The sequence below is a fragment of the Hyposmocoma kahamanoa genome, unplaced genomic scaffold (genome assembly GCF_003589595.1).
Source record: "Hyposmocoma kahamanoa isolate Upper Pololo Valley unplaced genomic scaffold, ASM358959v1 88, whole genome shotgun sequence".
Lineage (NCBI taxonomy): Eukaryota > Metazoa > Arthropoda > Insecta > Lepidoptera > Cosmopterigidae > Hyposmocoma > Hyposmocoma kahamanoa.
Genome location: NW_020654466.1, coordinates 14,657,740 through 14,673,265, shown reverse-complemented (window position 1 = coordinate 14,673,265; position 15,526 = coordinate 14,657,740). Strand labels below are relative to the sequence as shown.

General features: G+C 34.6%; 3 protein-coding genes across 3 annotated transcripts; 2 read left to right on the top strand and 1 right to left on the bottom strand.

The window, feature by feature from the left end:
* The first annotated feature begins 3,650 nt into the window (after positions 1 to 3,650).
* Positions 3,651 to 5,304, top strand: LOC113235945. Its single transcript, XM_026471866.1, has 2 exons — positions 3,651 to 3,954; positions 4,046 to 5,304. The coding sequence occupies exons 1-2, from the start codon at positions 3,651 to 3,653 to the stop codon at positions 4,984 to 4,986; spliced, it is 1,245 nt and encodes a 414-aa protein (XP_026327651.1). The 3' UTR covers positions 4,987 to 5,304.
* Positions 5,305 to 6,095: 791 nt separating this feature from the next.
* LOC113235759 lies at positions 6,096 to 8,385 on the top strand. Its single transcript, XM_026471647.1, has 2 exons — positions 6,096 to 7,047; positions 7,136 to 8,385. The coding sequence occupies exons 1-2, from the start codon at positions 6,714 to 6,716 to the stop codon at positions 8,074 to 8,076; spliced, it is 1,275 nt and encodes a 424-aa protein (XP_026327432.1). The 5' UTR covers positions 6,096 to 6,713; the 3' UTR covers positions 8,077 to 8,385.
* On the bottom strand, positions 8,277 to 14,908 carry LOC113235944 (sodium channel protein Nach-like). The gene is made up of 8 exons (XM_026471865.1): positions 14,781 to 14,908; positions 13,746 to 13,940; positions 12,967 to 13,117; positions 11,210 to 11,340; positions 9,495 to 9,668; positions 8,947 to 9,211; positions 8,652 to 8,850; positions 8,277 to 8,567 (listed from the first exon to the last, which is right to left on the bottom strand). The coding sequence occupies exons 1-8, from the start codon at positions 14,906 to 14,908 to the stop codon at positions 8,311 to 8,313; spliced, it is 1,500 nt and encodes a 499-aa protein (XP_026327650.1). The 3' UTR covers positions 8,277 to 8,310.
* Positions 14,909 to 15,526: the final 618 nt, after the last annotated feature.

The window sequence follows — 15,526 nt, the reverse complement described above, 5'->3', positions numbered from 1 at the left end:
TATTATAGTTTTTTTTGCTTTTTGTATGCGTTTCCTAAATTCAAAAATGTGGTACCTATACAAAAATATATACATTTTTTAAATAAAAAGTAACCATAGGAAATATATGCGGTTTAATTTGTAGGAATAAACGTAATTGGTACTAATTTGTCATTTTCTACCTCAAGTACGTTACGACATACCCAACAACCATGTTATCTATAAAATTTTATTTGGTTTTTGCATTTTATTAGTTATAAAAAGAAGATTAAAAGCATCCACTTTCGTAGCTAGATACAAAAAGAGAAAAAAGTAAGCCTTTTTCGTAACTAGTTATGGAAAGAACAAATTTGCATCCGTTTTCGTAACTGGAGTTTTGAATACGGATTAAATATTCCTTTTTAATAACTGGTTACGAAACAGTGAAGGAAAAATCTTCTTTCGTAACTAGTTATGAAAAACAGTTACGAAGATGGACCAAAGGGTTAATACTTAGATATATTCACTACCTACGTAGGGGAAAGGTGTACCAGATGATCCCCTTAACGGAGAATGGCGGTAGTTTAAAGATATTCAGCTTAAAGCAGATGTAAAAGTGATGAATGATAATTTATCTATTTACATGTTGTCTTACTAAAAACGTTTTATTTTTTGATCTTTCATTATTATATTTGAATATTTTTAAAACCCTATTAAAGGATCGTCTTGCACGCCGGGGTATCTAAGATGATCCTAAGGGTATGGGCAAGATGATCCAGGGGATCACCTTGCCTCTATTTAGGAAAATTTGTAGGTTTTGGTAGAAACAAATGAAAACAACAACTTTTTAGACTTAACAAAGTCCTCGCTTATGTAATCTAGGTGTATGAAACAACAGTTATGGAACTTCGAGATAAATAATCCTAATTAATTTATATCTAACAGGTATCTAAGGGTGGGCAATATTGTTTTTATGGTAAGTTGATATCCACTCTCGTCTCCATTTCTTTAATGTACTTTACGAGCTCGATTTCCTGTTTAAACAGGAATGTGTTAACACATCTGATGAAAACAGTTTTTTTTTCACCTAAATATTTCATTGAACTGACAGACCCTTTATGTTTTAGCCCGTCTTTTTAATGTCATAACGTGTACCTACTGCTAACTATTTACTTTCCGATTTACGTGGCGTCCTACTTTTTACGCCTCTAGTTCTTTAGATCATAGTCTTCCGACCACCCACCACGAATGGTTTTTCTTTTACAAGTACGCGGCCTGGTCTAAAACAAGAAAAAGCATTTATATTTGTTATTAATCGAGATCGATCATGTAAACGAAATCCAGTCTTCTACTATTTTATTCGTATTGCAAGCTATTCAATTAAGGAGGTTTCAGTACTCAAAAAAACATACAAATTAAATATGGTATGGACCATCTTGTACTGTATATATTGTTAATGGTAACAATATATACAGTACAAGATGATCCCCACGGATCACCTTGTACACCAAAACCATAATCATCTTGCCCCAATTTACTTATTTTTATTTTTTGTTCGGCAAAATAACCTGTATGATGTCTACTGTTACCACGCCATTAACAAAAGTAAATAGAGCATTATACAAAGCCACCAATACAAAAATCTTAGCAATTGATTGCTTAGAATGGAAGGTGCCTAAGCTTTTAATCAACTTTACCTTAGATCAAACTCACACAATTTTTGTTTTTTTCCACAAAAATGAACTCGTCACTCATGTGAGTGACGCTATTACGAATTGACTGATGAGAGGGCACATTGAGGGCTACATTTTACTGAAGAAAATATCTAGATGACGTTACTAGTTTCGCTACAATTGAAAAGGATCATCTTACCTCCAAGGACCATCTCGTACACCTTTCCCCTAATATTTATCGGCAATACGAATAGAAAATTCGCGAAGTAATGGCGTCTCATTATATTGATATAATAAATCTGTATTTTTTATGCATACATATATTACTCTACAGTAAATAAATGAAGAAAACAATAACTGAATGAATCTCAGACATAAGTTTTTTTTAAATTACTTCGTTTCATCTTTCGGAAAATGATGATAAACAATTCACGACCATTATAAATAGTAACGTAAAATGATGTTTTATATTAACGTACAAGTTTCGTAATGAATAAATGAAAACTATATTCAAATATCAAAGCCGTCTTCGCGCGAAAACGGCTCGCCGGCAGCCTTGTTGTCATTCAGTCAATGTGGCCGGCAATGTGCGGGGCGTGTTGCGGTATCTAAAACTACGGAGGGGCGGAGTGTCCGTTCTTTTATTCTTTATTCTCTGCCGACGATAACCTTTTAAATGAGCCGATCTCTTGAAATCGTGTCTTCTGAATAGTAGAACGACTGACACCAAACATTGAATATGGCCACTATATTGTCTTGTGTACCATAGTATAAAATTAGCCACGAAAAATAATTTTTAACCATAACACAATATATTAATTAAAATTATTTGAACCAACGATATCTACATATGTACTAGCATACTCGTTTTTGAACAGTAGACATTTTTATATAAACTACACAACATTAACTAATACAACCATAATACAACAATATTTTTTAGATAATAGGTCAATAAATCAAGACTTTTCAAGGACATTTTGAGTAAGTACTCTTTTAATACGTAGACTAATGATATTTTCTTTTCTTAACTTTAGCTGTTGTAATAATAATAATATATATTAATACTTATTGTTCATTTATATCTCATAGTTCCTCGCCTAACCAAATGATTATACGTAGTACAAAAGATCACAGACGTAGACAAAATGTTTCCGATGCTTGTGCGGCAACCAGCATAAAAAAGGTAATTGTTTCCGAGTTATGCATACGAAAAGTCTTACTATCTATGAGATCATTTAATTGTGTGCTTGTTTATTTCGCAAAAAGGTTTATAAGTATTTTTCATTACAGTTGCACCACGACCACCCATCCCCGAGTGACATAATCAATAAGTATTTTCAGAATAAATGCCGCTTCACGCCATACTTTACAACTACACAACAACTATATGCTTTAATTTTTTTTTTAATTGTATTTATTTAAATTTTCCTTTTTTTATTTTATGTCGCAAGTATGATTTAAAACATAGTATGCCATATGAACGGAACAACAATTACAAACGTTTGGGCCATTAAATTTGAATCTGTCTGTCTGTTCGTAATTCCCTACTTACGGCCCTTGTAACATGTCCTATTAACATAATATTTAACTGTCAATACGTGACGCAATTCAGAAAGTAAAATATTTGGGTAGCTAATTAAAAAAGTACTTACGTCTTTTTAACTCTTATTGCATGGGCATGTAATGACATGAATAGAACTTTTCTGACTGGTTTAAAGCGATCCGTGTGAGCACATTCATTGTGATGCGGTTAGGCAGTTTTATTCATTTCGACCGGGTTTATCTTAGCTAGTGATTTTCTACAACTGTTTTTTGTTTTGTTTATACCTCTGTAACCTTTGGTGTTTGTGTGTAGATTTCAAGTAAACTATAATTGTTAACGAGTTTTGTCGCTAACTGTACTTATACTATCATTGTTTAAATAGTAATAAGTTGCCTATTTGTTACTGTGCATTTGTGGTTTAAGAATTTATTTTCTCAAAGGAATTTAAAGTTCACATACATCAAAAGAACAAAATGGAAATGTTAAATCGAGAAGAAATTTGCATTATAGTTGATTCAAGTACAAACAACAGCAATTATAAAATTTTGAATTGGTCATTGGTGAATTATGCGGACCATTTGATCGGATACCTTGGTGATCATTTAAAATTGACCGTGGAAATTGAAGAGAATAACGCTAAGCAGGAGCTACAATATTTTGTGAAGTGTACGCCACTATACGATAGTTGGAAAATTGAATATATGAAAAAAGTGCCTTTCTTTGAAAAGGAATTTCGCATGCTGAGTTCTCTTTTTACGCAATTCAATCAAGCCGGTGGTAAGTCAACAACAACTTAATGAATCCGTTATGTGCATGTATGTATACGTACTCTTAACACCTTTGACACCGCTGAATATTTCTTTCTTAGGATATAAGAGATGGTGCCCAAGACCACTGTACATCAAAGAGAATTTATTTGTCTTCGAGGATTTGGCTGTCCTCGGGTACAAAATGCCAAATCAAGAATTTCTTACATACAATGAAACAATAGCGGTCGCAGAAGCTATTGCTAAGTTTCACGCACAATCGTACATCTATGAAGAGAAAAAATCCAAACAACTCGGCCGACCATACCGAATATGGGAGGATTACAGTGAATACCTACAGGAACCTACCTTAGGTTCAGACTGGCGAGACACTGGCAGAAATGCTGTCATTGATTATTTGAAAGTTTTCTCCAAATACAAGGATTTACCCAACTTTGAAAGACACGTTGAAACAATCATAACAAAACTATATGAAGATGTATGGACTTTGATGAAACCAAGTATTAAGTATAGGAACGTTGTCCTTCATAGAGATATTTGGAAAAATAATATATTGCTAAAAACTCTGGCCAACGGTACAGTACATGCAATGATAGTAGATTATCAAACAGTACTTTACTGTTCTGGCATGTTAGATTTATCTTCATTTATATATTTTAACACAAACAAAAATTTTCGACACAATTATTTGAGAAATGTTCAGGATCACTATTATGATATACTAAGTCGAGAACTTAACAATGTGGGAATTGATATTTCTACAGTGTACTCTGACAAATCTGTAATGCTAGATTCTTACGAGGAAAGCCTATTGTTTGGTTTAACCCAAAGTGGAATAATAGTTCCCATATCTGCCATGGGTCAAAACAAGACGGAAGAGCTGTTTTGCAACCCTGAAACATCCGCAACTATCAACACGGTGTCCCGTAGCCAAGAGTTCATTCAAATAGCTAGAGAAAATAGTAATTATGAAAACAGAGTTACAGACATACTGGACGAAATGTTAGAAAGATATGTACCAAATTTAAATTTGTTTAAGTAAGCACTTAAGTAAAATTGTACCTAATATATTGTAACGTCTCGTAATTTTAGTAAACATAAAACTAAAATGGTTTAACACAGTTTGCTTTGCAAACAATATTTGTTCGTGTAAAGCCTCGTTCTAAAGCGTTCGACAAGTAATGTACGAATGATGGGGGTCGTAGTAGCCTAATGGTTTTACCTATCGCGTGTCAAGCTGGGATTGTGGATTTGAGTTCGGGCTCGCACCTCGGAGTTTCTCGGAATTTTTGTGCAAAATTTATTTGAAATTTACCATGAGCTTTTCGGTGAAGGAAAACCTGGCGATGAAACCTGCACGTCAAAGAAAATTCACAACGCTTGGGAAATGTGTGTAGTACCCAACCCGCATTGGAGCAGCGTGGTGGACTACGGCATAACCCATCTCCGTCACTCGCTCGAAGTTACGCGTTAAGTGCTTACCGCTGAGTGTATCGCCGGCAGTGCAAACGCTCAGAGGGTGTTGCATTCACATCTGAATGGTCATACGGCACGTTTCTTAAGGAAAATCGTAGCAATATCGCAGTCGCGTAATTATTATTCAGTGGAAGGATGTTAAATTAATGATTGACATTGATTTAAATACTAAATCATTATCATCGTCTACCTATTGGTCGTCCCACCGCTGGGCACAGATCTCCCTCTAAGGAGAGAGTTTAGGTCGTATTCCGCCACGCTAACCCGATGCGGGTTGGGGATTCACACGTTTTCCAAAGGCTCTGACCCTTCTTCAATGTGCAGATTTCATCACAATGTTTTCCTTCGCCGTTAGCGAGAGGTATTGCTACTACACTTTCAGAAATGCACATAACTTAGAGATACGTACCTACATGCCGAGTCGAGATTCGAACCGTCGACATCCAATTCAGAGGCAACAGTACTCTCATCACTACTAAATAAGTAATGATAATTTCAAATTACTATATTATATAACTCTATATTATATATTATTGCTTAATACTAAACAAATAATTGTAATTTCAAAGTCTCAAACAAGTATTTAATTTATATTACAATTACAACCCTAGCGCATTCGGTTCCGTACGACTGCACAAGGCGGGCAACATTATTTTCACTTCTCTGAGCGTGTCCGAAGGTTGTTTTTTCCTTGTAGTGAGCGCCTGGTGTTGCTGATGTATGTTTTTTTTCGTATGTATGTTACGCGATAACTCCGGTGGCATTTGTTAACCGATTTTTATGATTGTTTTTTTATTGGGAAGAGGGTACCTCAGAAGTGGTCCCATTTAAATTTTAAGAAAATACTCCACCTCATTCCTAACGACTTTTGAGGTCGGTTTTTTTAATAGTCCGTACTGAGATTATTTTTGATGTTGGTTGTATGCAGCCATTTAGTAGTCGACTCGTTAAACCGCGCAAAGTTAAAAATAAATTAATTATTCTCTGTTTAACATCGCCAGAGATAGGAATAAATATTGAATAAAATATATAATAAGGAAAAGTTACTCTATATTTGTAGCATAGATTAACTAACTGTGTAATTAATTACGAACGATAGCGTAAATCAAATATTTGTACTGTACCTACATTTATCTTACGACGACATAACGTCATTAAACCGTATACTATCTAACTGTGTGTGTAAGGCAAAACAAACCACAACTGTCGTATAAAAAGAATCGTTGTGAATAATTTCACCAGGCAAGTTATTTATTTTTTCGAGCACCGACATTTTGTGATTGTTGTCTTAAAATGACTACAACAAATGAAGATAATTTAGAATATATAAATCACGTTACTGAGGAAGATGTCAAATATGTTTTAAAGAGCAGTGGATTTACAAACAATGATATAACCTACAACTATGTTGTTAAAAATGCAAGTAACAAAATGTTGGGATTTCTGTCAGACTATTGGAGGTTACAAGTTGTCGTGAAGTCGAAATCTCAAAAGCAAGTTCTGTCATTCTTTATTAAAGCAGTGTCAAGATCAAATGCAGCTAAAGCTAAAGTAGTCAAAGAGTTGAATCTGTTTGAAAAAGAATCGACTTTTTACTCGGTAATTAAAACGGCTTTGTATGTTCCCGGTAAGTTCTATTTCCATAAATACTGAATCTGAATTTTCATACTGAATCTATATACCGTCGGTATAAATGTTTTTTATTATTATTTAAGGTCTAAAACCATGGAGTGCTGAATTAATTACAACTTTGAATGATGCAATGGTATTCCAAGATCTAAACGCAATGCAATATACGTTACGTAACAAATTTCAAAGATTTGATACCGCGCACACATTGCAGGCCTTACAGACTCTTAGCAGATTCCACGGTTCATCTATAATTTTTGAAATCAAAAAGAGTAAAGAGCTTCGAAAGCCTTTTAGTATAAATGATGAATTTGGACAGTACTTAGATAACGGCGCCTACATCAGCACAGATCCTTGGTACATACAATGTATGACAGGAGTACTGGAAGCTGTTAGGATTTATTCCAAATATCACACAGATAGTAAAGTTATGAAAGAAATTGAGAGTCGTTGGACCGATATTTGGAATACCGCTTGCAATCTCAGTGAATCTTCACCGAAACGGACAAAAGTAATATGTCATCGTGATTTGTGGGTCAACAATGTCCTCTTTCATTACAAAGCTGATACGAATGAACCAGATGATTGTGTGCTGGTCGATTTTCAAGCAGTCAAATGTCAACCTCCTGCTGCCGATGTCATGTTGCTTCTGTATTGTAACTTGGAACCTAAATTTCGTGAAGAAAATATGAAAATGTTTCTGAATTATTATTACGAACAACTTAAAATAGTACTTAACGACAATAGTGTTCGTATCAATGACGTCCTACCAAAAGAAGAATTCTTGGCAACTTCAGAAGAGTACAGACTCTGGGGTGTAGTCGTTTGTGCATGTTTAATTCCACAATTTTGGGTTGACGACGAACTTACAAAAAGTATTTTCTGTGACGCTGTACAATTTAACGAAATTCTTTCGAAAGATAAAGCTTCGTTCATTAAGAAAATGATGCAAGAAAATGAAGATTACAAGATCAGTGTTATGAACATATTTAATGAAATCGTGGAAAGATATTGCATTCAAAAGTAACATGAACTCTATAAGCAAGACGCGTATTAATGAGAATATTTCCTCAAATCTAAGACAACTTCTTTAAACTGGCTTGTCTAGTATCTTGTCATATCTATACCCAAAACTCTATGTGACACGCGAAGCTTATATTAGAATTCATAGCGTGAGATACAAATCTGTACCGAAACAATCGAAACTATGGTATATTGGTGCAATAATGTCCGTTCGTAAACAAACCACGTGCATGAATATCTAACGATTGACAAATTCAGTGCGTTGCTTGGATTGCCTGTCATTATCATGATCGTTGGTTTTGTGGTATCGCCAGTCCAATTTAGAAGCGAACTTGCTATCTTCGATTTTCCTATTTTCAAACTTTCTAAACCATGGGTCATCATCACGTTGACTGTAGATATCACAGAATGGTCGGACTATGAGGATGTACAGAAGTTCTACAATACTGAGGATGCTTACTCCTAGAAAGAGGCCACATGTCCCACCTGTAGATACTGCAAATCCACAAATATAACTGTATAGATATAACAAATATGGCATTATTGTAACATTCAATACAATCCGGAACCTTTTCTTACCCACTAAATCCAAAACACCTCTTACTACATTTCTCCTATATTTTTCACTTGGTAACATAGCAAGTTCTATCTGGACCGTAGCGTATGGGTCTCCTGTTATCACTTTGAAATCCTTCATTATTGATATCTCTGCTTCTGTGCACGAGGGCAGGCAGTTGCAATATAAACCTGGTCGAAACGACCAACTTGCTTTTAGCACCTGAAATAATAATAAGACTTCAGAATTTAAAAAAATAAATTTAAGGTTTCTATCTGCTCTTAAGAACGGGACCAAAGGTCTATAGAATCCACTTACAGAGAGTTCATTGAGATGATCGTTCAAACAAATGATGCCTTTGACGTCACATTTCTCGTGCTCTGCCACGTTAGGAGTGAAGTAGTTAGTGCAATTACATAGTTTAATTTGAGCGTCCTTCCTACATTGAACGGTACAAGCTGTGTACGAATAATGCCGGTAGACTTTTAATGAGTTCTCATCTGTATATCGACACTTTCGTTTCTCTGGAGAAATTAAACGTGCACCGTAATCATTCTCCACATTTCTTAACGTGATGAAACGTCTGTAAAAGCAAATGGTGCTTGTGATTTTTCTTCGTAACTATATTTCCTCATGCTTTATTTTGGGTTCAGTTAAATTATGATAAATTACCGAATTAGATTATTATTGATATGCAACTATACATGATAAAACTGATATCATATTCAGATATCTACCTACTTATGTAACTTTATATACTTTTATGAATAAATAGGAAAAAGTAAAATTTCCAACGTGCATTTATTTGAAGCTGGACTTTTTCTAAATTTAAGTATTTTAAAAAACGATTTAAAGCTTCCTTTTACCGATGAAATACTTCGGGTCCCACACTCAATACATCAGATCCAATGGTGGTCAACGTAGGTACTTCTTCTTCGTTCAATACATAAACATTAGCTGTTGCATCGACATGAAACCTTAACATTCCTGGACCTGTTGTTCTGTTACTAACCATTGGTAATTTTGGGGCGTTCGCGTCTCTGAAATTTTTGGTTCAAGGGTTTTTAAATTACTTAAGACGAGTCACAAGAGCAGTGAAAACAAGAACAAACAAAGAAAAACTGTTTTGCTAGATCAAATTATTTGGGTATTTACTATTAAATACCGGTCGTACAAAAATGTACGATACACCGAAGGATATTGTCTAAAGAATGTGCTCATTTGTTATACGACTTTACCCGATTATATAAAACCCTGAAAACAGGCAAAACAAAAATATCAAACGAATTATTTACGAATATAATATGTACATAACTTTGCACATAATTTATATGTATAGTGTTTAAAATAAATAAATAAAAATAAAAATAAATAAATAAATAAAATGTGCCAAGTTATTGAGATATTAAGCAAATTACACTTGAAGTTGTCATACTGATTAAGCTCTACTGCTCATTCGTAAGGCAGATTCCCCTGAGAAGGAAGAGCAAGAAACTCTAGGGGTTGCTCTTTGTGAATATACATTTTAATACATGTAATGATATTGCAATATTTAATTTAAAAATGATCGAGAATGCATGAAAGAGCTAAACGGGTCAATACCACGGATTGGTGTCATCCAAGTACACAGAAGTTGTATAATAACCTTTAGTATCATTGACTTACAAATAAATGGACGACGGGTCTAATAAAAACCACGAAAAAAATGTCCCAAGTCAACCTATTTAAACGTAGTGACATGTAAAGGAATATGAAAAAGCTAAAACGTTGAATTTAAATTGTAATGTCATCGCAGTACTGTCTAATTTTGCTTGCTTCGCTGTCAGTCGAACAAACGAAGACTAGAGCGTGAACGACGCTCTGTATACGATTTTAACGCCCTATAAGTTCGGACACTTTTTATCGCGGACCCGACAGACGTCCATATAATTGTAAGTCAATGTTTAGTATAAAATTTTTGTTTCACAATAGTTTTAAACCCCGTAAACGGGAAATTTTGAATATCAATCGGAATCTTGTTATAGAAGCGTATACAATGCCCCTTTATATTTAAATTAATTTGAGACTTTATTAAGACGACCGTCAAACAGCTAGTTTATTTTTTTATGCTATCAATTGAGGGGACGATTAAGTCATGCGCCTGATGGTAAGCTACACGCCTGTCCATAACAGTTGCAGTGCCACTCAGCTCTTTAAAACGCAAAGATGAAAGAGGCGCACTGCCACTGCGCCCGTCACCCTGAGACATCCCAGTCCCATGTGCCTATAATTTCACCAGGCAGCACCCTCATCCTTCAAAACCGGAACACAGCAATGCTGACGTTACTGCTTGGCGGCAAAAATAGTTAATAATAATATATAATATGTAATAATATATATATTATATATTATTTTCATAAATGTACTGTAACGTTAAATGGAAGAATGTTAATGTGATTATCGGCCGCTTGTCGATGTCAGATCTGTTGCAAATTCTTCGCCTGTTCTTATTTTATTCATATTAATTAAAAAGCGCGCACACCTCACCTCATAAAATGTAGGCTCGCGTTGAAATACCTCATGAGGCAAAAAAAAAACCTACCTTCCTTGGATTGTATTTATAGCGAAACATGTCCCTAATTCCGTTTCCAGAGGTCTGAAATATGAACAACATTCGAAAGGTTCACCGTTCCACGAACAATTCAAAAGTGTCTCTTCGCAAGGACTTCGGACCTGGAAATTAGAATGTCAAAGAGATAACTAATAAACAAAACATATTACTAAAACGCATTGAAGTGTTTTCCTGGATTTAAATAGTGGTCGGATATGGGTCGGATAAACGAATGCTTCATCATCATCATGAATGCTTATTTACCTACATATATTTTCGTCTCTCGCTAATATGAAATACTTTTTTCTATCGAAAAAATCCTGCAACACCGCGATAGACGAAATTATTTAGTGTAAAATTGTAGGCATATAGACATTTATAATCTTATTTCTAATTTCCTGTGATGTTTAAATTGACTTTGATCATATGTATGAAGTGGCGTGCATGAAAGGAGCCTACCCGCGCGACGCACCAGTCCTTCTCTGTAGGTACGTCCGGAGCACCCCGAGCAACAATCGGTGAGTAGCTTATGCTGATTGGCAACTCCTTTGAGCACGATTCCAAGCATTCTTCTTATCGTATCGAAGGCTACTTTATAGTGCAGATACGTATGTGATACGATGAGAAGAAGTGATAATTTCAGTACAGAGTACTAAAAAACCGACCTCAAAAGTACGTGGAACTACATAAAATCACCATGTTTTATTGAAATCGGTTACCGGGTAGTGCGCAAACCCGGATTCATCCCCTAGTTCGCCACTAAAATATAATAAAAATCGGTTCTCACTTCTCAAAGTATATTGAGAGAAATACGCCTTGAACTGGAGAATGGCAAAATCAACCATTAAATTAATTGCTGCTTATAATAAAATTTAGGCGCTCTTTATAAAAATGAATCTTCATGCGTGAACAGCCACCCTTAGAGGTGGATGATTTTCTTTAAAATTAATGGGACCACTATGCAGATACCTTCTTTCCAACAAAAAAGAATCATGAAAATCGGTTCACAAATACCGGAGTTATCGCGTAACATACATACAAAAAAAACATATAGTCGAATTGAGAACCTCCTCCTTTTTTGAAGTCGGTTAAAAAGTGTAAATACTTCAGACATTTAGAAAAATATTTTGTTGTTTCAACGATTTTTAACGAAACCATCGTTTAAGTTTTAATTGGACACTTCTAGTTGTTCACTATACTGAGATCCAGTTATCATATTCCTGGTCACCACTTAAAATTGTAGTGAGCCAACATCTTGTGTTAAAAAAAAACTACATCATGTCACGTTATCCCGGTACGGAGTACGTTCACGGGAGAAGATGAACTTTAGGTATAAAAGCATCCGAATTGGCAAATCGAAGCCTTACTTTCTCAAACTCGTATCTTACAAAGCGTGATTCTTCAGAAGATGGCAAAACTTTCTATTTATTTTAAATTTCTTATCAAGGATGTTAATTTGGATGCATTACTTGAAGAATAAGTAGACGCCAGTTGTTGAATATGAAGGAAATGTGACGTGAAATTTGCTTGCAACATTTGTATATACAATCCATTTTTAGCATTTCAGTTTCTTTGTGCTTTAAGATACGAGTCTGAGAAAGTAAGGCGACGAAATTCTGTTTCTCTAGCAACATAACTTGCTTATTTGCATTATCATAGGGAGGTGTTAATGTGAAAGAATTATCTATGACAAAATTTGTAATTTTATTGCTTAAATAATCCATTCACACAACTGATATTTGTATTACCAAACTAGCGTAGTAGCTGAGATTGCTCTTAATACAATCAGGCAAAGGATTTTCAAAACCACAAAATTCTGATGTGTAGTATGTAATCCCTTTGAAATAAGCCAGCTCTTTCAAAACCTCCTCTATATTGAAGTCGTGTTCTCCCCATAAACTGTAAGAGAGAATAATATATATATATTTTGTTGTACCAAGTGACGCATGACGGGATGAACAAGCCGTGTGTCTGGTAGTAAACGACCCGCCCGTCATTGTGCAACTCGGGGCTTTAAATCGCAAAAATCTAAGGAAGAAACCAATATTTCGAATCACGGTCGACTTTCAGTCAGAAACAAATATACGCGGATATCGGAAATAAAAATAGTATTATTTCCAGTGTGTAGCAATCGCAACAAACCTTAGAATAATGGCAGCAGAAATAGCTGATATATAGAATTAGCGTGGCGGTACTAACCTGGACGAACTTATGCACAAGGAGCTGTACTGTTACTACCTGATACCTATATATTTTTATTTTCTCTAAAGTTTCATCTTATTATATAGAATTATTAGTTATATGTATGTATACATGGACACAAATAACTGCTTTTTGTTATGTTATAATTTTTTTTTAAATTTTCTTATATATTGCCATTGGATATATGATGTTCTTTAAGTGCAGACGCACTTACTTTTTAAGCTTAAATGTTACATTATGTAATGTATAGTTTTCTAAATAAAATAAATAAACACCTAGTATATGAGCCATATTTTTTAAAACAGAAAGGTCATGTGTAATTTACCTATCAGACACTTCTTCAATACGTTTCGAGTTATCATTCTCGCAGACGGAGACCGACGGGAAGTCAGTATTCCAGTCTTTATACGTTGTTTCCACGACGAAAGAAATCGGATTGTTCTGAAAAGCATCATACTGGGCAGCAATCAGCAGAGCTGAACCATACCAGGATAACGCTACTAATACACACCAGAATAATCTGGAAATGAGAACAATGTTTACAACAGTTAATATATCGGATATTGAGTACCTACAATTAAAGAATTTCCTGTAGGTACTTTAAGTACCGGAGAAACAAAACAAAATCCACGGAGGCTATCCAGAAGCCCTGGACTGGGAATCCGACCCAAGACCTACACAACTTGCTTTGTCAGAGCGGCACAACATTTTTTTTTATAGTATTATGGACACACACGTGGCCATATTTAAAATACAGCTGCTGACCATGGCTAAGTAACTTTGCTTGTCAATGTGAATATGAGAACCGATTCATCGATTCTGGAAAATATAGACTTTTTGAGTAAATACACTATTGTATTAAAAGTGCGGTATACTTGACACCCTTTTCCCATATTGGTAGGCGGAGGTAACAGCCTTCCACTTGCTTATATCCTGACACACCTCTTTCGACCAATCAACGCTTGCAATCACTGCTTTCGTATCTCGTCGATTAAGAGTACTCTTGATCAGATCTTTCTTTGGAGTCAATCTTCTTTTATTCATTTTCTTTCTATGTTCTAATCATTTAAGCATCCCTTTCTCTATCTTTGTTACTAAATCTTCTCTTTACTCACTAGAATTAAAGTCAACAAAGTACGCAAATATCAAAAACGTGATTAAAGATATATTTCGTCGGGCGCATGATAATTCATTTGTAAGTAGGTAGGTGTTCAGACTTGCTCTGTGACTTGCTCTTTTCAAGGCGAGAGTGAATAGGTATTATTTAAGTGTCCATTCTTTATAGCCGACCTCATGAGATGGAGGACAAATGCGCACTTATATTTTTAATAAAAAAAAGTATATATATATATGTACTTGCCTTTCGAACCAATGTCTTTTAGAATCGGCAACGAATCTGAAGCCATGAATCGATGTTGTGTCGGGAAACTTCTTAATCCCCGTAGCCCATATTTCGAAATATCTTTTAGCAGACTCTTTAGTGTCCATTTTAATCGTACCACATCATGAAGTTACAATAGAATAAAATAAACAAATGTTGACACTGAGTTTTTACTACATTATTTCGTGCGTCGTTACGCATTATTTTGAAGGTTCACAATAGTCATAATAGCATACAATTGGATAATTAATGAAATACAGCACAAAGTTTTATAGAGATACTAATCTATATGAGAACCACGCCATATGCTTAATTATGTACTTGGATTTTTAAAAATATATATACATATATATAGGGTGATTGGTAACTCGATACATTCCTTTTAAGGGGTGAAAGTAGACCTAATTTGAAGCAAATTAAGTCAAGTTATACCCTGTCCGAAAATTAGTAGTTTCGAAGATATTGAAGATTTAAATTTTTTTTAAATAATCCCGATTCTCAGTTTTCTAATTTTTTTTTTAATTTTATTTCTGTCCGTTTCTGGTTTGTTTTCATTTTATCTAGTAGTTATTGAATTAAAGTTATTCTTTAATAGCAATAGAGTACGAAATAACTGTTAAATTTGCCATTATGGTTCAAAAATGATGAGAACTACCGAAAAAAAAACAACAATTTATTTATTAAAAGGAGTGCCTTGTAAAAAAATTATATGGAACGATGTGTAC

Excerpts from the sequence above, each read along its gene's own strand:
- LOC113235945 (XM_026471866.1), top strand. The coding sequence starts at position 3,651 with ATGGAAATGTTAAATCGAGAAGAAATTTGCATTATAGTTGATTCAAGT. Across the intron at positions 3,955-4,045 it reads GCAATTCAATCAAGCCGGTG|GATATAAGAGATGGTGCCCA; the intron begins GTAAGTCAACAA and ends TTTCTTTCTTAG.
- LOC113235759 (XM_026471647.1), top strand. The coding sequence starts at position 6,714 with ATGACTACAACAAATGAAGATAATTTAGAATATATAAATCACGTTACT. Across the intron at positions 7,048-7,135 it reads AACGGCTTTGTATGTTCCCG|GTCTAAAACCATGGAGTGCT; the intron begins GTAAGTTCTATT and ends TTATTATTTAAG.
- LOC113235944 (XM_026471865.1), bottom strand. The coding sequence starts at position 14,908 with ATGGACACTAAAGAGTCTGCTAAAAGATATTTCGAAATATGGGCTACG. Across the intron at positions 13,941-14,780 it reads AAAAGACATTGGTTCGAAAG|ATTATTCTGGTGTGTATTAG; the intron begins GCAAGTACATAT and ends TCTCATTTCCAG. Across the intron at positions 9,669-11,209 it reads ATAAATACAATCCAAGGAAG|AGACGCGAACGCCCCAAAAT; the intron begins GTAGGTTTTTTT and ends CAAAAATTTCAG.